This window comes from Octodon degus, unplaced genomic scaffold (genome assembly GCF_000260255.1).
Source record: "Octodon degus isolate 3935 unplaced genomic scaffold, OctDeg1.0 scaffold00031, whole genome shotgun sequence".
Taxonomy (NCBI): Eukaryota; Metazoa; Chordata; class Mammalia; order Rodentia; family Octodontidae; genus Octodon; species Octodon degus.
This window is the reverse complement of record NW_004524607.1, coordinates 13,790,630-13,812,257: the sequence shown is the minus strand read 5'-3', so window position 1 is coordinate 13,812,257 and position 21,628 is coordinate 13,790,630. Positions and strand designations below refer to the sequence as shown.

The following is a 21,628-nucleotide window of genomic DNA, read 5'->3' as shown; positions in this document are numbered from 1 at the left end:
ATATGGACTAAAACCTTCACAAACTGTGAGCTAAATAAACCCTTCCCATTCACTTCAGGTGTTGGATATTTTGTCTTGGCAGTGAGAGAAAAGTAATTAGGGGCATGAGGACCATCTTTGCCTGCTGTCCTCATCATGGCTTGGGGTGTGAAGGCCAAGGGCTAGAGGCAGGGTGTAGCCGCTCCTGCTGTCCCCTCTGAAGAAGACTGTGCTTCCTTCGTTTTGTTCTCACAAGGCTGGTCTTGGGCATGGGACTGTTTGCTGCACAGGTAACATCCCTGCAGTGCAAAGCCCCAAAGCGTCTGGGAGGAAGCACTCTCCACAGTCTCTCCCAGGCAGTCGTCAGCTTCTGGCCCAGGAAGGTGGATGACCCAGTCTTTTTTCGACCTTTGGTACCATGCCAGATGCTGGGTCCTGGCCCTGCAGGAATGATTGTGCTGGGACCGTCACTTGTGTCTCCGTGTCCCTGGTACAGGACAAAAGCCATACCAGGCACAGATTCTACAGAGTACATAGAGAGTGCCCTCTCGGCTCTGACAAGTAGAATGCAAGCTGGGACCGAAAGTGTGGTGAATGTTTAGTCACTACAATAAAAGACGTATCACAATTAATCCTTCTCACTACACCCACGTCCTTCCAAAACACTTACCCATTGTTCTTGCTGCTTCCTGAAGCAGTTCTGGAAATCTTTCAATTATTTATGAGGTGTGATCAAAAATCCAGTGAATGCCACTGCCCAGCACGATCCAACAGAAAGCCAGGTTCATGGAAACTGATGGTGTGCCCCCATCCACTTTATTTACCAGGTCTGGCGCTGTGTGAACTCCGGCTCTTCCTCGGAGTCAAGATGACTATGAGGGGGTCTGCCCCTTAGCTCAGTTCTTTAAGTGGTTGCTTCAACAAAGCAGTCAGGCTCAGGTTGCTGGGGTTCGATCCCCACAACTCAAGCCAGCCAGACCTGCCCTGAAGGCATTTGGAGCAAAAAAAAAAAAAAAAAAATGACTATGAAAGCAAAATGTTTTGAATTGCTTCAGAGTATCAAGGCCGCGGCAATAATGCAACTAGAGCTGTTCAGGAAAGACCTGTGGGGCACAGCGGTGTGCCTGTAATCTCACCTCTTGGTGGCTGAGACAGGAGGATCACCACTACTACTGAGCTCAAGACCAGCCTGGCCTCAAAAAAAAAAAGGAAAGAGACCTTATAAAACTGCTTTAAAAAGCAGCAAGGACAATGGGATAAACGTGTCCAAAGCTAGAGGATTGTGAGGACTCATGGCAATGTGTCTTCCTCTAGTGTATTCTTTAAACATGGAAGCATTCGCCCTGAGTTCTGATCAGGCACGTGCACAGTGAGTGTGGCCGGAAGTGTGGCATGTGCAGTCCATCCTGTGCAGGAGGGACCCTAGCCGATGGCTTTGGTTGCCAGCTGAGAGCCTCTAATAATGTCAGTGGAGTCAGGCCTGAGTGTCCTGGGTGCAGGGGACAGCCAGTGGGACCATCTACACACCGTTCCAAAGGACGGATCGGGCTGGGGCCTCATCTAGGTGCTGCAGAGGTGAGAGGCCTCGTGCTGTCTGCAGTCTGCTTCTGACTTGAGCAGAGCCAGTTCCCAGGGAGGGAAGATAGATAAGTTTTGAAATTCGCTGCTGTTGTGAAATTTGAGACATTACAAGGTCTCAGCTGTCCCCTTTGTCCCTTGTTGTAACCAGTCTGCTGGAATTAGATCTTGCCAGAACAAGTTGTTAAATCAAACTGGTGTCACTGCCAGGCCACCGCTGGGCTCCCTTGGGTCCTCTCACGGTGACTCTGCTCTCCCCCAGAGAGTGCCTATGTCAGTGGGCTATGGCTGCGCACTCCTGCAATCCTAGCGCTTTAGGAGGCTGAGGCAGGCGGATGATAAATTTGACCCCCATCAGGCAACTTAGTGATTTAGCATGACCTTGTCTCAAAATAAAAAATAAGAAAAGGGTCGGAAATGTAGCTCCGGATCCAATCTCTAGTACCACAGGGATGGTGGTAGTGGAGGTGCTCTGTATTTTTGATTGGCTCTTTGAATTGTAGGAGGTGTAGGAGACAATACTGGCCGCAGGTAGGAGTGACCAGGCTTCACTGGCAGCCCCCACACCTGACATTGTAGGTCAAAGGCCAGAAACACAGGGTGTGTCTCTGCAAGCATTTAGAAAGGGTTCCACAGAGCAGGAAGTCCCATGGGGCTGAAGTGGTGCAGCCCAGGGCTGTACCAGGAGGGCTCCAGATGCAGGGCCCCTCCCTGTCCCATCTCTTCCAAGGGGGCACGAGTAAGGAGGGATGGACACCTCTGTGAGAGCCCACTGTGTGTCCTGTGGGAGAAGAAGAGGCATTGAGGCACAGGGCTGGGGCCCAGGGCTGCTGCTCAGGCACACGGAGCAAGTGCCCTGGGCCTTGGAGAGGAGCCGGAGTCCCCACCTTGCAGCCCAGGCACTAGCTTCCCAAGGAGCAGGCCAGATGGGACAAATTCTCATTTTATGAACTATTTAAAGCTGATTTCTTGATTTTTTTTCCTTTTTCTTTTAAAAATTAATACCAGTCTTGCGTCTGTGCAAGGTGTCATGGTACAGCACCTGTCTGACGGGGAGGACTGGCAGGGCCCTGTGTCCATGTCCATATCTATCCCCAGGTGTCACAGCATCCTCTGGAAGGAGCTGCACACCATGCCTTCTGACCACATGTCACCTAGTGTGGGTGTCCTATGCATGCTTGTCCCCGTCCCATGTAGAATAAGTGAGTTTATACAGACGTGCAGGCTGCACCTGTGGGCGGGGCTGAGTCTCCTGAGAGCTGGGGGCCGTCCTATCTGATGATCCGTTCTCCGAGGGCCGCAGAGGAGCCAGCATGCCTCCTGCCAGGCGCCCATGGTGCTGCTGCTTCGTCTGCTTCCTCTTCCCTTGAGATACTTGAGCTTTGAGATGAAGAGCACGGTGGCTCCTGCTTCCCAAGTCCAGCCTGCCATGGGCCTGTGGTCTCAGTGCTGTTTCCAATCACAGTGGGTTTTCTTGGTATGCAGTGTAGGAGACGGGACGGAGCCCAGGCCCTCTGCCCCTTGTCCGCAGAACTATAGGCTCTTACTATGTTGCCTAAGCAGGGCTCATACTTGTGGTGCTCCTGCCTCGACCTTCTGAGCGCTGGGATTATAGGTGTACACCACCACGCTCAGCCTCAGGCACACATTTTACTGTGGAATAATTAGATTCACAGGAAGCTGAAGATGTGCTTCCAGGAGCTCCCTGTCTGTGTTAGCCCCTTTCCTCCTAGTGGCCTTAGGCTGTGTGCAGTGTTTTGTTGACTGACCAAGTGTGGGCTTGGTATTGCCACCTCAGCCAGGACACGGAACCACATGCTACAGAGGGGCCACGACTACTCCAGCCCTGTCCTAACCCTGGTTGCCCACAGCCTTCTCCCCTGTGGCGGTGACCATGTTGTGTGGAGCCACACTACCCCTGTAGCTCAGCCCTGCTCCGTGCCCCAGCAGGATGCCATAGGGGAGGCAGCGTCTCCCCTGCTGGACTTCACAGCTCTGGTTCTGATGAGTCACACGTGAGGTCACTGTGAGCAGCCGCATGGAGGCTCGGAGCACGCCCAGCCTCGCTTCCCTGGGCACATGCCCTGCCACGCCGCTTGCCAGCCAGAGCCTCCCCGTATGTTTCATTTTTAAAGAAATCACAGAGTGGCCATGGGATTTACCACCTCCCCAGCATGCCAGAGACACAGTCCAGCTCCGTGCTGACATTTGTTATTGCAGCTACTGTCTCAGCCAGGAGCATTAGGGGACATTCTGTTGCCCACCGAGGAGCGTGAGAGTGGGCCACAAGCTCACAGTGCTCCCAGGGGCAGTGCGCAGAGGAGGCAAAGGAGGGCTAAGAAGGTGCCTCCTGCACCTCTTTGAGGTGGTCTTCGAGGTGACCGTGCCTAGAAGGTAACAGCTGCTTGCTTCCAAAGGACAGGCCCTCACTCCCAGCGACCAGAGCTGGCTCTGTGGGGACATGGCCCTGTCCCACAGCCTTTCTGGGGCCTGCCCTCTGCTCCTGACAGTGGTTCCTGCACCATGCTTGACAACATGAGGCCCGGGGTTTGAACTCTCCAGGTTCCAGAACACCAGCCTCCTCTCCCTCTGCAGTTTGACTGCCACTGTGTCCCAGAGCCTTCTCTTTTCCCCTCTCTAATTCATAGGGAGCAACCACCCCAGGCTTTCTCTGTGTTCTTCTCACACGTGTGGTTACATCCTTCCAGGGGACATTTGGTTAGGCAGTTGACCTAGAGTATGTGTGTAGCCGGTACCTGTGTGTATGTAGCAGATATTAGTAATTAGTGGGTATTAGTATTAGTAGGTATTGGAATTTTTAAACTCACTATTATATTACTGATTTCATGTTAATGAAATTTAGGTAGCAGACTTGACTTTGCTAATTGCTCCATGGTGTGGTGCTAACCCAAAATCAGGATAGTCTGTTCCTTGGCTCGTGGGAAGTTCCAGAGGGCATAAGTTTTTGTTTTTGTCTTTTTGGGGGGGTACCAAGAATCAAACTCAGGACCTGAGCTTGTCAGGCCGGGGCTGGACTGCTGAGCTGTATCCCCAGCCCCTTGTTTTATTGTTGTTTTCCAAACTGGAAAGCTTGGGAGCTCCATTTACACGGTGATTTTTTTTCCTTGGTTTATTTTAAATCTGATAAATCTCCCTGAAAGGACAAGACTGTCCCTGCTGTCCCTGCAACCTTCTCCCCCCCCCCCCTTCACCTCCGTATGTCTCTATTCCTCTGTTAGGGTTCCCTGGGTCCTGGTCCAGGTCCCCATAAGGGTCCTTCTTCCAGCCTTGTGCTGAGCTGGTGAGGGTCACTTCCTGCCCCCTCCTGACCTTCAGGGTTGTCTTCAAGAGGCAGGCTGGGCTTTCTCCCAGGGTGGTGGGCAGCCAGGTACACCTGTTGGCACCTGGCCAGGGACCTGCCATGGTTCTCAGAGATTTTGCATGTGACCCAGAACTAGCTCTGGGTGCAGAATCTGTCCAGTCCCAGTCTGGATTCCCTGCCTCTGAGGGAACCCTCCAAAGTTACTGTAGGAGCTTCCCTCACACCCCATGGCTGAACTCAGAAGCACACACCCATTAGAACTGGTCCTGAGAGGGTGATGGGATGGTGTCCAGGGGGCTGTGCCCCGGGGCACTCGCTTCTGTGATCCTGAGTCTGTGTCCCCGCTGTAGCAGGACTGTTCTGTTCTTTGGCAAGGGGTGTCTTGTTTTGTTGGTGCTTGGTCTTGCAAATCTTGCATATCTGAAGCAGTCCTCAGGTATGCAACCTCCTGGGCTCCTCTCCAGGGATGCTAGTGAGCACCTTCAGCACGTGAGTGGTGTTTGTGGCCCTCCCGTGCTGCTCCCCAGCCCTTTGACAGGTTCCCACAGCCAGTAGCCACCTCGGCTCACTTGAGGTATATTCTGGCAGGATGTATTAAATATTTAGTAGAAGATACACTGGGTTAAAAATCATCTCAGTGGGGCTGGTGAGATGGCTCAGTGATCTAAAGCACCTACTTAGAACAAGCTTAGCAAAGCATAGTGACCATGGTTCAATCCCCCAGCACCACATGCCAGCCAGCCCCGCCCCCTGGTGGGCTGAGCTGGCCACACACACACACACACACACAAATAAATAAATAAAATTTAAAAAAAAAATCATCTCAGATTGGCAGAGTTCTTTGTTTTGGGATTATATATGTAAAAGCCATTTCCTGGAATCCTGTTTTTCTGTAATGTCCCACAGTGGTAGAGCTTCTGGCACCTAAGTGGCCTTGGCTTCTCTTCAGAATTATGGGGAAGAGGCTCCTTGGCAAGTCCCTGCTACACATGGGGTCCTGCTGGTGCTGTGACTGCAGGCTGCGCACTCGGGGTCTCAGCAGTCTCCTCTTGTCTGGCCTGTGGCCCCTGGACCTGGGCCCCACACGGTATGGGGCTGGGTCGATGCTTCCCTGAGGTCACAAGCCATGCAGCAGCTGGGATGACTGGGCGCAGTGACATGTGCCTGTAGCCCCAGCACTCTCGGATGCTAAGGCAGGAGGATCAAAATTTGAGCCAAGCCTCAGTAACTCAGTGATTCAATGAGACCATGTCTCAAAATTTAAAAACCAAAAAAGGCCTGGGGATGTAGTTCATTGCGAAGGCCCAGGGTTCAATCCTGATGCGAAAAAGAAACCTATCGGCAGCCAGCCAGGGCCTTATGCCTGAAAGAAAGCCATTAGGAGAGATGTGAGTCCTGGGTGCCCTGTGTCCTGGCTCCTCCTCCCACTCCTGGTGGGACCTATCTCAGGATAGGGTCTGGGAGAATAAGTTAGGAGCTCATTCCTTTTTTCTTTTTTTTTTTACTTTTGATGGGGAGCTAATTTTAAAATAGCTGTCAGTGACCAACACCACAAAGATGCTTACTATTAACCCCCATTGGAAAACTCAGGTACGGGAGGTTCCCCTGGTTACCTCACTTACAGGTATCCCTGAATCCTGGTCTTAGAAAACATTGTGTTTTTGGGGAAAAAAAAAGAAAAGAAGAGAAAGAAAGCTTTGTGTTGTTTTTCTCCTTGCACGCATGGTCCACCTGCGCATGTCATCCAGAGGCCTGGGTTTTAACCTAGCAGTCTCCTTAGAGATGATCCTCAAGCCTTCCATTCTGATGGTAAGGAGGACAGAGACTGGGGTGGGGTAGTGGTCCTCACGGGCACAGCACACCTCACATCACTGCAGGAGGACTCAGGCCTGGAGGTCGGGTGGCCCAAGGTGGAGTCCCTGGGGACTGTAGCCCTCTTCGTGTTTGTGCCAGGACCCTGTTCTCAGAACCCCGTCTGCCCGTGACCGTGGATGTGGGCCAGAAGCCACATCCTTTCTCTCGCTGGCCTGGATGGGGCAGTTGTGTCAGGGCCCTGTGTGGACACAGGGTCTTCCCTGCACAGGACCCAGAGCCCCAATGCGAGCCCCTAGCCAGTCTCATGTCAGGATGGAATGGGAGAAAAAGACCCGCAGTACAGCACCTGGAAACTGTCTCCCTGTCACTGTCATTGCTGTCCTGTCTGGTAGCGTTACCACAGCAAGCATGCCACACACCGTACTCCTCCTTCAGGGCTGCCACTCACCAGTGGACCTCCGCCGGCCAGCGTGGCTCACCCGCTCAGATCCCCAGCCGTGCTTCTGACACCAAGTGCTTACCCCACTTCCCCAGCTTGGGGACATCTAACCTGTCCTCAGACAGCAATGTGGGTGGATGTGCTCTGTGACTTGCAAAAGCGGACAGGCATCCGGGAAGACAGCCCAGGCCTTCAGAGAGCGTCTTGGGGCCACCAGTGTTGGGCCTTTGCAGTTAGAATGCCAGGGGAAGATGCTTCCCTCCGGTGCAGGGAGACCATGGAGGACCAGGGTGCCCCTTTAGGTTGGCTTAGCAGCGGCGCTCGAAGCCTGCCTTGCCCTGTTTCCTGTTAAGCCCCACAACTCCCCTGGGTGAGTCCCCCCACCAAAGCTTGTCACTTTTATTATTTTAGTATCACTTTATTAGTATTTTAGTATCATTATTAGAATCATAGACAAATTTTGGTTAGAAACAGCTCCAAGAAGAGTTTTTATATTTTATTTCCACATTGAAAGCCAGTCAGGGGGCTGGGGAGATGGCTCAGTGGAATAAGCGCTTCTCTGGCAAGTGCAAGGGCCTGAGTTCAATCCTTGGTTCTGCCAAAAAAAAAGCCAGTCAGATTTGCTTCAGCCTCAAAGAGTGTGTTTATGTGAAATTAAGTAAATGCTACCAGCGAGCTGCACTTTTTTCCCCTCTAGATGGGAAATGGGTAGAAGAGCTTCGGCTCTGCTCCAGTTGTGTGCACAGGACCATCACCTCCAGCGGGTCACAGTCACCTGCTGAGATGTCCAGTTCCCAATGTTGAGACTTGCTCTCAATGAGTCACTAAGCTACCCAGGATGGAACCAAACCTTTGAGCCTCCTGCCTCAGCCTTCCAGGGTGGATTATCAGTTTATACCAGTTCATACCAGTTCATAGTTGTATATCGCATGTCCCAGCTTTGACTTTTTCTTAAGTCTTATTTTTTAAAAAACCCACACTGGCTTGTAAGAGCAGGAGACTCTTGGAATGAAGCGGGTATTTTGCCCACATCTGAATCTATGCAAGGGTGGAGCTAGAGCTGCTGTCCACATTGCTGCAGGTGGAATGCAGTCAGGGGAAACGAAGCTGTCCCCAGGTCCCTGTGGCTGTGCCAGGAAGGCTGAGCGTCCCTCAAGTGTGGGAGTGTGTTGTGTGTTGTGTGTTGTCACAGGACTTATGTGCCCCTTCTCTACCCTCCTTGCCCATTTTCCCCTCAAGCAGTGGTCCTGGGCAACCTGCTTTCATTTGTTTCATTTTTGTTTTGTTCTTTTCATGGCATGCAGTTGTTGATTTGTGACTTTTCTGTGTGGAAATGAGGTGGTGTGCAGGATGGGCTTGTCTCGGAGAGGGAGCCTTGAGCAATATTTGCTGTCCTCTGAGCGCCCCAAGCGGCCTTGGCGTTGGATGCCTCTGCAGCTGCAGCAATGGTCAGGTCCAGTGGGAAAAGCAGGCTTACGGTCCTTAAGCCCAGTGCAAACTGGAAAACCAGCATTAAGCTCTGGTTCATGACTCTGCTCACTAGGACTCCTCCTGACAAGTGTTTTCAGGTGGCATCCCTCACTACCTTTGTCACGTAGCATTTGCTCTCACTGTGTGCATAGTGGGAGGGAATCTGTCTTGAGCATCTCTGCATAAATACTGTGCCCAGTCATCAAGTCTCCATGTGCAGCGGTGGGCATGGCCAGAGTGTCACAGCAGCTGCCCTGTGGGCAACAAGTGGCCATGCCTGTCTGGGAGCTGTGAGGGAGATGGCCACATCGTGCCTGGGGTTGTGCCTCTTCTGTCCCTCGGATGGCCAAGCTGTGTGGGAAGTGTCCTAGCAGAGGCGTGAGCCACAGTGGGCTGAGAGTGACCAGGAGCTGCCCCGTTGGAACCCTGTGTCCTCCCTGCTTCCTCACCTGACCTTCTCTCCCCCTGTTGCAGGTGCACCTTCCGTTTTCCCAGCACGGCCATCAAGATCCAGTTCACATCCCTGTACCATAAAGAAGAGGCTCCAGCATCTCCGCTCCGGCCACTGTACCCCCAGATCTCCCCGCTGAAGATCCACATTCCGGAGCCGGATCTCCGGAGCCTGGTCAGCCCTATACCCTCCCCAACTGGCACTATCAGGTAAGCAGCTGCCTGCTGAGCCTGAGCCCTAGAACACTCGTCACCTGCTTCACACCTGGCCAGGCTGAAGTTTCAGATACAGAGCCTGTTAACACAAGCATAGAAATCTCGCTCACTCTCTCTCTCTCTCTCTGTTTCTCTGTCTCTGTCTGTCTGTCTGTCTGTCTGTCTGTCTCTCTCTCTCTCTCTCTCTCTCTCTCTCTCTGTCTCTATTTCTCTCTGTCTGTCTCTCACACACACATACATATATACACATACACACATCCCCTTAAAAACATTTTTAAGTAATATTTGTATATTAGGATCTGGTGAGCCTGTTTTTTTTTTCCTTTATTTTTGAGATGTTGGGAATTGAACCTTGGGCCTTTGCACTGAGCTACATCCTCAACCCCTTTGTTAAACTTTTTGAATAAGGGTTTTTTTTTGTTTTTTTTTTGCTCCGAATGCCCTCAGGGGTGGTTTGGCTGGCTGGAGTGTTGTGGGGATCGAACTACAGCAGCCTGAGGCTGACAGCTTTGTAGAAGCAGCCACTTAAACAACTAAGCTAAGGCCAGGCCCCTAAACTTTTTGAGATGACGGAGTCTGTTTAATTTGCTGAGTTGCCCAGGCTGGGCTCAAGCTTATGATTTTCCTGCCTCAGCCTCCCAGAAGAAAGAGTTACAGATGTGTACCACCAATCTTGACCATCATCACAGCCACTTTTAAATGAAATGGGTGAGTCCGGGCGTGGTGGCACACACCTGTGATCCCAGCACAGGGGAGGCTGAGACAGGAGGATCACCACGAGTCCGAGCTACATAATGAGACTCTGCACCAAATACTAAATAAATAAATAAAATGGGCTTTTCACTCATACATGTACCCATGTGTGTCCCTGAAAGTGGCCCTAGTGCATTTGGTTATGAGGCCACAGCTCCTGTCACAGCCTCTGTTGCTTCTGCCACCGCTTGTGCTTTACCAGAGGCCACACTGAAGGAAGGAGGCCACTTCTGGTGCTATTATGATGGTGGTCTGGGTCTGACACTACACTGCAGGGTCTCAGGCTTTTAGAGATGCCCCACGCCACACTCTTGAGAACCGCTGTGCTGCAGAGGCAGGGTGGTGCGGTGCCAGCCTCCAGCCCCAAAAGGAGGCCCTCCTATGGCCAGCACAGCAAATAGTCCCTGCAGGTGGCCCCTCCCAAGCTCTGTGCACAGAATCACATCTTGCTTCACCCTCATGTGTTGCCCCAGGGATGGCTCCCGCGCCCAGCTGGGCTGTGCTCAGTGTTGCAGTGGCTTTTGGTTGTCCTGCGTGCACCTGTGTGCACCTGTGTGTGCCTGGGGGCAGCTGTGTTTGGGCTGTGAGGAGCCAGCGTCCTCTCACTAGAGACTGGAAGACATTGAGAGGTCAGGAGCAAGTAGCCCTGGCCCTGTGTGGTTGGTTCTGTCTTGTTTGGCCGGGCATGGCAGCCTCACAGGTCTTCTTACCTGTCCACAAAACTGCCACAAATGCCACAGTTCCCTGTGATGATCAGGAAATGAATAACTTGAGGAGCATTTGACACATGCTGGCCCTCTGCACAGCACTGCTGTTAAGTTAGTGGTTTCCTTCCTTCCTCCCTCCCTCCCTTCTTCCTTCCCTCCTTTTGCCCCTCCTGTCTTCCTTTCTTTCCTTTCTTCTCTCCCTTGGTTATTATTGGGAGTTAAATCCAGGTCCTTTGCAATGAGCTACATGCCTAGTCTTTTATTATTTTGAGGCAGGATCTCACTAAGTCACTCAGTTGCCAAGCTGGGCTGAAACTTGAGTTCCTCCTGCCTCAGCCTCCTAGGGTGCTGGGATTTCAGGTGTATGCCGTAAAGCACAACTTTGGCATTGTTTCTTATTCTTCACAGCTTTCTGAGAGTCTGGTTTTCTGTCACTTCAGATTCCTGGAGTAGCCCTGTCCTAAAACCCAAGTTCTGTGTGTGATTAGGTGTGTGCCAGACCTTGGGGGTGGGTGTGATCCCAACAACTCCCAGCCACTCCAGCTCAGGGTGGTACAAGGAGGCCGCCACTGTAGATGCTAGTTTAACGCAGAAAGAGAAGACAGCTTGCCATCCTCTGTCCAGGAAGACTCATCCTGTGTCTTTGTGGCAGCACCATTTGTAATATCCCCAAAGCAGATACTGCAGACATGTGTCAGCTAATGTGGGGTGGGTGTGGCCCATCCATAGGACAGGAGGTCCCTTGCCACAGCCAGCTCTGAGCAACTCAGCACTGGTCCTGGTGGGTGGACCAGGAAAATGCACTTCCCTTAAGGAGCCAGCATGGAGGCTGTGTAGTGTGTGATTCTTTTGGCAGCAGCATCTGGGGCCAGGCAGTCACAGACGGGAGACAGTTTTGAGGCCAGGGATGAGAGGGAGAAGGTGGTGCCATTTGCAAGTACAGGGTGGGGCGGGTCCTTGTGGGATGAGGATGTTCTGGAGTCAGTGGTGACTGACAGTAGCACCACTTAGCAAATACAGTGACCACCACTGAGTTGTTCACACTCTGTGGATTAATGTATCCTATGTGATGTTTATCGCACAAAAGCCAAAAAGCCGCACACATCCTTAAGGCTGTGTCCAGTGTTCCCTGCAGCAGCTGTTGGAACGAAAGCAAAGCAGTGTCTGAGCCGCCAGGGGCTGGGCTGGCCACTGCCCATTTCTTCAGTGCCTTGGGAGCAAGGTCCCTCCCTGCCCAGCAGGAGCTGAGCTGGGTGCCACTGAGGGGCGGGGCTTCTGGGCTGGGCCTCCACCTCCACCTTAGCCAGGCCCAGCGTGGTAATCCAGCCAGCCCCAGAGAACGAAGCAGGTTCAGGAGAAGTGTCTGGGCCTTTGGGAACTAGGAGTGTTGCCCAGCCATAGCCCAAAGGAAAACATCTGCTGCTGAAGAAGGCTTTGGAGCTGAGCTGTGGCCTGAAGGGTGCTTTTGTCAGGAGGGCCTGGGTGGTGACTCAAGTCCAGGGTGCTACTCTTCCTGTTGGAGCTGGGGGCAGGGCCCTGTGTCCCCTCGTGGTGCACTCTGCCTCACGTGGGACCAGCTTTCTGGTCACCTGATAAAAGTAGTGGTTTGGCCCTGGCTCTCTCAGGTCCTGGGCCCTTCATGCAGTGTTAACAGCAAAGGCCGTCTGTTGATATCCATTTATCTTAGGCCTGGGAATTCAACTGAGTGCGTAGAAACCTCACAGCCCTTGAGGTTTTGCTGGCCAAGGCACTTTTCAGTTTGAGTATCTTTGCAGGGTGGGGCCGACATGTTTACAAACATGCCCTGCCCTGCCCTTCCTCTCCCGGGGGAGGGGTGGCTGTTGGCGAGGGCGCTGGGCCAGCTCTGCCACTTGCCTAATTTGGTGTGCCTTCGCTTCGCCTATCGCCATTGGCCTCCGCCTCTGAGGCTGGGGGAGGTCCTGGTTGGCTCCTCCCTAGAGTGGCAGCTCCTCGGCTGGTCCCAGCATTGGCTGTCACCTGCTGGAACCTTTCCAAGGGCTGCAGCCCCAGCACTTTGTCTCCCCCTCCCTCCTGGTTTCACTATGCTGGCTGGGCAGCTGCTGGTTCCCAGGCTGAGGCGTTCTGCCTGAGAGAGAGGGGTATGTGTGTGTGTGTGTGTGTGTGTGTGTGTGTGTGTGTGTGCTTGTGTGTGTTCGCGCGCACGCGCGCCTCCGTGCGTTTCCGGTTTTTGCCCTGCGGAGTACTCCACCCACCATATGAATGAGCTCTCTGAAATACATTCTTCAGCCTTCACCACACCGTGACCTTTCTTCTCCTAAAGACCTATCTTAGGAAAGAGTGAATCAGTTAATCATTTTCTGGCTCTGACAAAAACAGCCACCACTCTAATCTGTGCTCTTCAGAGCTGGAGTTTTCAAAAAAACACTGGCATCACACGCAAGAAGCATCAAAGGGCAGGGGGTGGGAGGGGGGTCTTGCCTTAGTTTTCCAGCATGGCGATCAAAAATGAATGAAAGTAACTTGTAAAATTCTGCAAAGGTTAGCAGTACGTTGCTTAAAATGACGCACCACATGGACTCTAAGACCCCTTTTATCCAGGACCCTTAAGTGCAGCTCTGCTTTATTTTGCTAGATGTTTCTCAGCCCTGACTCAGCTCCTGTAGCTTTGTGATGTTGGACGTCAGAGGGGTCCTGGGTCAGAGTTAGAAGTTCTGTGGTTCCCTCTCCTTCCTTGGTTTCATTTTCCACGATTTCTGTTGCTGGCAATCAGGCAGGCTCTGTACATACTAAATGGAAAATTCCAGCAGTGAACAGTTCTCAGGCTTTAAACTGTACTCCATTCAGAATAGTGTGATGAAATCTCACTCCAGCGTGGGGCAGGAAACATCCCTTTGTCTCCAGCTCTTCACCACGTGCGCTCCCCCCCCCAGTCAACTCAGTAGCCGGCTGGGTTATCAGATCTGTAACTGTACACAGTGTTAGCATTTCCGGTGGCTCTCATTTCACTTAACAGCGGCCCCAGAGCGCCAGAGATCGATGCTGGAGATTCGGGTGCCAAGACCAGCAGCAAAGCACTGCCTCTAAGTAAAAAGGTGCAAGGGCCGCATAGGTTTGCCTAGGACAAAGCAGTGGCTCTAGGTCAGTACTGAGGGTTAGGCATCCAGTGGGGAGCTCAGATCTGATCCCCAAGGATAAGGGGACTGCCGTACTCTTGTTTTTCATGCAGACTTGGTGCTCTCCCCACGGTGGCTTGTTCACGTTCTTAGCATGACTGCAAGACAAATATGTGCGCGGGGCCAGTCACTGTAGTGGGGAGCAGGCCAGATCTTACTGTTGAGGAGCCCTGGACATTGGGATGGGGATCATTGGCATTTCACCTTTGGGTTTCCACCTATACCTGCTACCCTTGCCAGGTCAGGCTCACCTTGTCCACTATCCATCTGAGAAAATGGGGAAGTAAGCCAGGAATGGTGGGATATGCCTGTATGCCTAGCACTTAGGGAAGCCGAGGCAGGAGGAGCTCAAGTTCAAGCCTAGCCTGAGGAATTTAGCAACTTAGCAAGAGCTTGTCTCAACTTCAGAAGACAAAAGGTGCTGTTCCTTTGTGTTCCTTTTATTTTTCTCTGCTGCCTTAATCTGTTCCAGGGTATTTGGGCCTCTGAAATGTTGAGGGTCTTGGGTGCAGCATGGCATGATTGTCCCCAGTTCTCCTGTGACAGTGGCAGGAGCCTAGTCTCCTGTTTGCTCAGCTGTACCTGCGTAGTGTCACCCAGCCTTGTGCTTCCTTGTGGGCACTTGCATGCCACGGCAGCCCAGCCTGGGTTGGCCACTGCAGGGGTAAGGTGCTGGCAGGGGCTGGGGAGGCTGCGGAGGCTCTGGAGTGTACAGGATTGTAGAGCCACAGCCCAGCGCACGCATCCACACAGGTCTGAAGTGTCGTGTGCCGACCAACTTGCCAGTGTCCTTCCCTGGGACAAGAAGCATGTCTGAGGTTAGTTCAGCTTTTAAAATAAACTTCTGGGATTTTATAGCATGGAACATGTCTTAAGGGAACACAGAGATTCTTGGATGTAGGTCTAAAAAGTTGCCTCTGAAAGTGTTTTTTCCATGTTCTTTTCTCTGTAGAAGTGCTGTCTATGCAGGTGAAAATCCCCCAAAGGACACTGCCCAGAGATAATCCCTGTCTCACCTCTTACTTTGTCCTCTGGCCTTTACCTGAATATTTCTGAGTCACAGTCATATGCAACTGCGGCTCGGTGTCTTGGATTTATATATTATACTTGGATTTCCTGTTGGAAGTGAAAGATTTAGTATTTCCTCCCTGCCTGTCATTCCTGTAAAATTACATCATTTTGATTCAATCAGTATCAGCATTTTCTTTATTGTAGCCTCGTGGTGAGGGTCATGCCTAGCCATTTCCTTCCTTGTACTCTAGACTGTTTTTTCCCTCCCCAGACTCCCCAATTCCTCTTTCTGTTTGGCTGGCTCTCTGTGCCTGCTGCACCCTTTTCTGCTCCAGAGAGAGGGCGTGAAGCTCATTGAGAGGCTTCCTGTCTCCGCAGCCTCCCATCTGTGCCCCCCTGATTATGGCTTCGTCTCCCCTGCCATCTGGGACTTCCCGGGAAGCTACGGGTATCTCTCCTAACTCTGGTGGCATCCTCTTTCCTGACTTGCCCTTTTGTTTAATCAGAGCACACCCTTCCTGAGAAAGGGTATAGGATGGGTACCCCCCAAAAAATCTTCCATGCCTGAAAATTGTTAAATTTTCATTCCCATAGATGGATAGTTTTCTAGAGAGATGCAGGTTGGACACTTGCCCACCCCTACACACACAAGATTTAGTCTTTTTCTGGCTTCAAAAGTTATTGTTATGAAGTCGGACACTGTCCAATTCCTGACATCCTCCTCACCCCCACCTCTGGCTCCCAAAGGTACCCTGGTATGTGGCACTGCCACCACGATAGGCTTGGAGAGTCTCCATCCTCAGTGGGCCCTTCTGCTGAGGGTCCTCTCGACAGCCCTGGGCATTGTCTTCCTGCCTGTGAGGTCTTCCCATATCCTCACCCCCTCTCTGGTGTCCAGGTGCCCAGTGACCTGCTGATGTCCTCACGTGCCCCCCCTCATCTTTGTTTTCACTGCATGCTCTGCATTATGAGGGACTGTCCCATCCCTCCTGTTGCACTCTGCTAGATTTTGTTTTCTCTTATTACTTGTTTGTATTTTTATTTTGAAAGAACATTTTCTTTTCTCCATGTATGCCTATAATATTCTTACCCCCTCATGGGTACATCCTTTCTCCCTTTCTGGGGATACAAGCTGTGCATTGCTTTGTTCCCTGGCATGGTGGCCTTATCTGTGTCCCTCTGTTCTTTGTTTTCTTCTGCGGGGGTCCTGCCTGGCTCTGCTCACTGCATGGCTGATCATTGTGCATAAGAATGCAGCAGCTAGGACTGGGACCAGGCCCTGAGTATCCTCCACTAGCGAGACTCCTAGATGTGTGGGACCGTAGGAGGCACTGAGGGTGCTCAGCCCTCCCGTCTCCTTGACTGTCCACACGTATAGGGCGTTACCTACCTGAGCTCTGGCTATGCCTGTCTTTTGGGGTCCACATGCAGTATCCCCTTTTTATTTCAGCCACATTGCCCCTCTTGCCCAGCAGCCCCCCATTTCCACTTGGACTACAGGGCTAAAACTGGAAGAAAGCTCAGAGGTTGGTCCCAGTCAGAGTGGGGCTTGGGTCATCTGGAGGGTGGTAGCCATGGGCCCAAGATGGCCGTCCTGGCTTCACTTGGTTGTTTGGGGCAGGGATGTTCGTGGCAGATTTGTCCCCTCAGCCTGAGTTCCCTGTAAGACTGAGTGAGGCTCCTCTGTTCCTGCTGCCCTGCCTGTCAACACCCTGGCTTTGGGAGGCACCAGTGTGGCCAGGCCAGGCACTGAGGTATGGCCCACGCTGTAGGGGCCACTGTAGGGCTATCCTGGCCAGAGCAGGCCACTGCAGGGACAGACTTGAGACAGGCTGGCTACTCGGAGCTTGTACACTCTTTCGGCCTTTCTACTTTCCACACAGTGTAGAGATGGGATGCAGGACATGGGATGATGGGACATGAGAATATCAGGGGAGAGACAGAGGTAGATCCCGGCTCTGAGGAGACATAGTACGCACATGTCTTCTAAGGACCCTCCCCAGATGCTGTTAGAGAGTTGGTTTTCTGTTGGGTTTGGTTTGGTTTTTTAAAAACAGTCTCACTTTGTAATTCAGGCTGGCCCTGAACTGACTGTGTAGCCCAAGCTGGCCTCTGACTTGTGGTATCCTCCTGCCCCAGCATGAGTGCTGGGATTGCAGGGATGACCACACCTGGCTGTAAGAGTTTTGCAGTGGACTGGCATACCGCATTTGTGTCCCTGGCACTTGGGTTGCGATTTGGGTTCACTCTCAGGTGGCCGGAGCTCAGATGCTCCCGTCTCAGCAAGGCCTGGGCATTTGCACTGGTCTTCATGTGGCTCACTGGACATACCTGAGCTTTTTCAGTCTCTGGCATCTCCCTTCCCACAGCCCCTGAAGTGTGGCATTAGGTGGCCTGTCCCAGGCGCAGCCCTGGCTGCAGCCAGCTCAAGGGATAGCTGAATGGGGTTTATTGAGAAAGGAGCTGCCCCACAGGCCGGAAAAGCTGAGTGAGCATCATCCTGACCTGGTGCTGCTGGGAAACCCAGGCTGAAAAGCAGCCAAAGGATTGCTCTGCCTTTTCCCGTTTTTGAGCCGGAGTTTGCAAGCTTGGTGTCTTATTTCTGTTGGCCCATCCTATGCGGAGGGAGAGAGGCCTCCGCCTGGGGCTTCCCTGCAGGATACAGACTCACATTCCTGGTTTTCTTTTCTCTGTCTTGTTAAATTTTGGGGCCGGGGAGATGACTCAGTAGAATAAGTACTTCCCTGGCAAGCACAAGGGTCTGAGTTCAATCCCTCGTTCCGCCAAAAAAAATAATAACAATAATAATAAATTTTGTACTAGGGATTAAACCCAGAGCTTTTCCCTGAGCTCATCTCTAGCCCCTTTCACTTTTTCTTGGGAGACAGTCTTGGTAAGTGTGTGAGTTGTCCAGGCTGGGCCCCAGCTTGGAGTCCTCTTGCTTTGGCCTCCAGAAGAGCTGGACTACAGATGTGCACCACCACACCTGGCACATCTAGCCCTGCACTTGAGTTCGTACAAAGCACCTGTGGGTGCAGGCAGCATGGGCCTTCCCACAGCTGCCCACAGTCCTCCAGAATTATCAGCACTCAGAGGATGCGCCCTTGCCAGAGCACACAGAACAGAAGCCCTCACTGCCTCAGTGCCTGTGTGCAAGGTGTCCAAGATGAGCTTCCCCTGGCCAGCTCCCACTTGAGCTGGACCTTCCCTGGTCTCTTGCAGAGAGGCTGGTTGTGTACAAGGGCGACGCTGGGGCCCTGTGGTCTGTAGTGTGGCCCTAGGCCGTAGGGCAGCCTCTCCGTGCCCAAGCACCTTCCCAGGGCCTGGATCCATTGCAGGATCCGCTGTAGTCCTGTAAGTTGCCCCACATCTTCTTCCCATTGCATTCCTCAGACACCTCTGGGCCACCGCACCCAAATGGATGCATTTGAAAACCTGACTTTTGAGTGTGTGAGATGTTACTAGTGAGTGCTTCTGTCCCTGCCCCACCTGCACGTGTGGGTTGTATTTCAGGTTCAGAATCAAATTCAGAAGTCTTATGTTTGCTCTACCCTCCAGTCACGTATAGTTGTTGCTTAGCATATGTCTGCATGACAGAAGCTTAAGCTGGGTCCTGGGAACACAGGCCTCTCTAAGGAGCTGGAGGTGTAACCAGGGCACACATTGGAAAAATTTCTGCACAAGCAAGATTTACCTGTTTCTAGAAAATTTCCTGATTTGGAAATCAGGTGGAAAGGGAAGCGAAGTTCTCAAGTTAGAAGCCTGGCATGATGGTGCACTCCTGTGTAATCTCAAAGATTTAGGAAGCTGAGACAGGAGGAAGATTGCAAATTTGAGCCCAGCGTGAGCAACTTGGAAAGATCCTGTCTCAAAATTAAAAAAAAAAAAAGCAGAATGAAGAGTAACTCAATGTGAAGGCCCTGGGTTCAACTCCTGATACCATCAAAAAGTCATAAATTAAGGGCTAGGAAGATAGCTCAGCAGTCTAAGTGCCTCCCTGGCAAGCACAAGGGCCTGAGTTTGATCCCCAGTACCACATGCCAAATTGGCCCCTGAACCCTGGGCACACCATGCCAGCCTGGAAACTGGGCGTGGTAGCACACACCTATAATCCCAGCACTATGGAGGCTGAGACAGAAGGATCACTGTGTCTGAGCTGCATAGTGAGACCCTATGTCAAATTAAATAAATACATAAATGATAAATAAATGATTTTTTAAAAAAGTCTAAATCATAAAGTAGAATGCTGCGAATTCTGCTTGGCTTGAGCAGATTCATCTCTGAAAGGGTAGCGACCAAGCTTCGAGATTCTGTCAGCATCAGCCACAGGGTTTTCTGAGTTGAATTCTGCTTTTCATTCATCCCTTGCTGCATGCAGCAAGTATTTCTTGAGCCCTGATTGTGCAGGTGATTGCTGCTGAAAGGGAGACAGATCAGGACCCTGTGGGGTCCTGCAGCGCCTGAGAGGAGGCAGTGTGCTGAGGAGGGAGGAGGCAGCGTGGGGCTGAGTCCCAGTGCATGTGGGAGACATGGTGTTTGGATGTGGGGCCAACAAGGACTTGGCAGGAGCTCTGAGCCAGGTACAGGGAGAGCCACCGCTCCCCAGGGCCGTGGGCCATCTCAGGGCACAAAGCAGAGGAGCATCTGTCCTGCCTGTGCCGTCACAGGCTCTGGGTGGGACGATGTGGTGTATGAGGCAGGACCCACGTGGGCAGAGCAACCACGTGAGGACTTTTGATCTTAGCACCCACATCCACCTCCCTTTGGTTTTCTCAGAATGTTTTGAATAAAAATCATTTTCAGAATCAAGGTTTTGATGTGGTTTGATAACTAAAGCCTGTCTTCACTAATGAGAGGAAACAAACTACAGATTCCTTGATATGTGTGTGTGTGTATGTGTGTGAGAGAGAGAGAGAGAGAGAGAGAGAGAGAGAGACAGACAGACAGACAGACAGACAGACAGAGACAGACAGAGATTAAACCCAGCTCTCTTGTATTTTGAGACAGGGTCTCACTGAGTCACTCAGTACCCAGATTGGGCTCAAATTTGTGCTCCTCTTGCCTCAGGCTCCCAGAGCGCCAGGATGATGAGCACGCACTGCCATGCCCAGCTCTGTGCTTGCTTCTTAAGCCCACAGGTCCCAGGTGCTTTCCAAGCACGTGTTTCTGTATAAAATCCCGAGGAGCTGCTCTCCATCCCAAACCTTTCCTTAGGGTGCCATCTTGTGGACACTTGTGTATTACCCGGCTGCTCTGGGAGGTACTTTATTGGTCCTCCTGCCTGGAGCTGGCCCTGCCTGATGGGTAAGCCTGGGCAGGTGAGAGCTGCCCCACCTCGGTGGGCAGGAGGACCTCAGCAGCCCTGCTTGCAGACGTGGGGCCCAGGCAGAGACTGCCCACGCTGTGGGACCTCTCCCCTGGGTATTCCCCATCCTCTGAAGAGGGTTGCACAGTGGAGTGTTGCTATGCGTGGTGGGGACAGTGGTAAGGCCCCCATCATCCAGGGTGGTCCTGGAACCTGCCCCTGCAGAGTCCTCCCTCTAGAGTCAAGAGTTTAACATATGTCCTTTCCTTTCTACAGTGTCCCCAACTCTTGCCCGGCCAGTCCACGTGGAGCTGGGTCCTCTGGCTACCGCTATGTTCAGAATGTAACCTCAGACCTGCAGCTGGCTGCGGAGTTTGCAGCGAAGGCTGCCTCAGAGCAGCAGGCGGACACGTCCGGCGGGGACAGCCCCAAGGTTGGAGACTTAGCACCTGTGCTGACAGGACCAGGCAGTAGGGCCCAGTGGGTGGCACAGATGGTGCTTTAGGGCACATTTGTGGCTGGGTAGCCAGTAGAGCCAGTAACCTTCCAGCCTTGGCCAGCCTAAAGGATAAATGTGGCCATTTTCCTTGAGTTGAGGTCACTGCTGAAACCTTGCTCATCACCCTGTCTGCTCCTGAGAAGAACATATCTTCCTTATAAGTGTGTGCTTTTGTTCACTTCTACTTGGGACCAGACATAATGTGTCAAGGGAGGAAGGATGCTTCAGAATTAAACTACACTAGAAATAGCTTTTCCTTCCCACAAGGCAGAAGCAACAACTGCGAGTTAATGCAAGTGCACTGAGCTGGGCGTCTCTGGGGCAGAGCTGGTCCAGACCTAGGTGACCCTTGTGGGGAGGTTTTCCTCATGGGCTGGTGACATGGAGGCAGTTGCCAAGTGACCCTCGGTCCCTATTTCTGTGCAGGATGAGTCAAAGCCACCGTACTCCTATGCCCAGCTGATTGTGCAGGCCATATCCTCAGCCCCGGACAGGCAGCTAACACTAAGCGGCATCTACGCACACATCACCAAACATTACCCGTACTACAGGACGGCCGACAAGGGCTGGCAGGTGAGCAGGCTGGGATGAGCGCCAGGGCTGTGACGCTGCAGCAAGAGACTCAGGGCATGTCTTTCCTGGACAGCGTAGGTACACCTGGAATATGCCAGAGCTGCAGCACTGTTGAGTCTAAAACAAGGCCCCTTTTCTTTGGTGGTAAATTTTCACATTTATTTATTTATTTATTTATTTATTTTTTGGTGGAACCGGGGATTGAACTCAGGCCATTGATTGAACTCAGGCCAAGCACTTATTCTACTGAGTCATCTCCCCAGCCCCATCACATTTATTAAAAGTAGGTAAAAAACGGGCTCTGCAGTGAGTTCGGGTCAAGTAATCTGAAGAGAAACCAGAGTATGATTTTCTTT

The 21,628-nt window shown here is 52.1% G+C and overlaps 1 protein-coding gene across 1 annotated transcript in view; it reads left to right on the top strand.

The window, feature by feature from the left end:
• Foxk1 (forkhead box K1) overlaps window positions 1-21,628 on the top strand; it is a gene marked incomplete at its 5' end in the record, with an annotated part of 55,093 nt that overhangs the window by 22,801 nt on the left and 10,664 nt on the right. Inside the window, 3 exons of the mRNA XM_023713373.1 lie at window positions 9,078-9,263; window positions 20,477-20,633; window positions 21,126-21,272. Coding sequence (XP_023569141.1) covers window positions 9,078-9,263; window positions 20,477-20,633; window positions 21,126-21,272 — 490 coding nt within the window. The remainder of the gene's footprint in view (window positions 1-9,077; window positions 9,264-20,476; window positions 20,634-21,125; window positions 21,273-21,628) is intronic.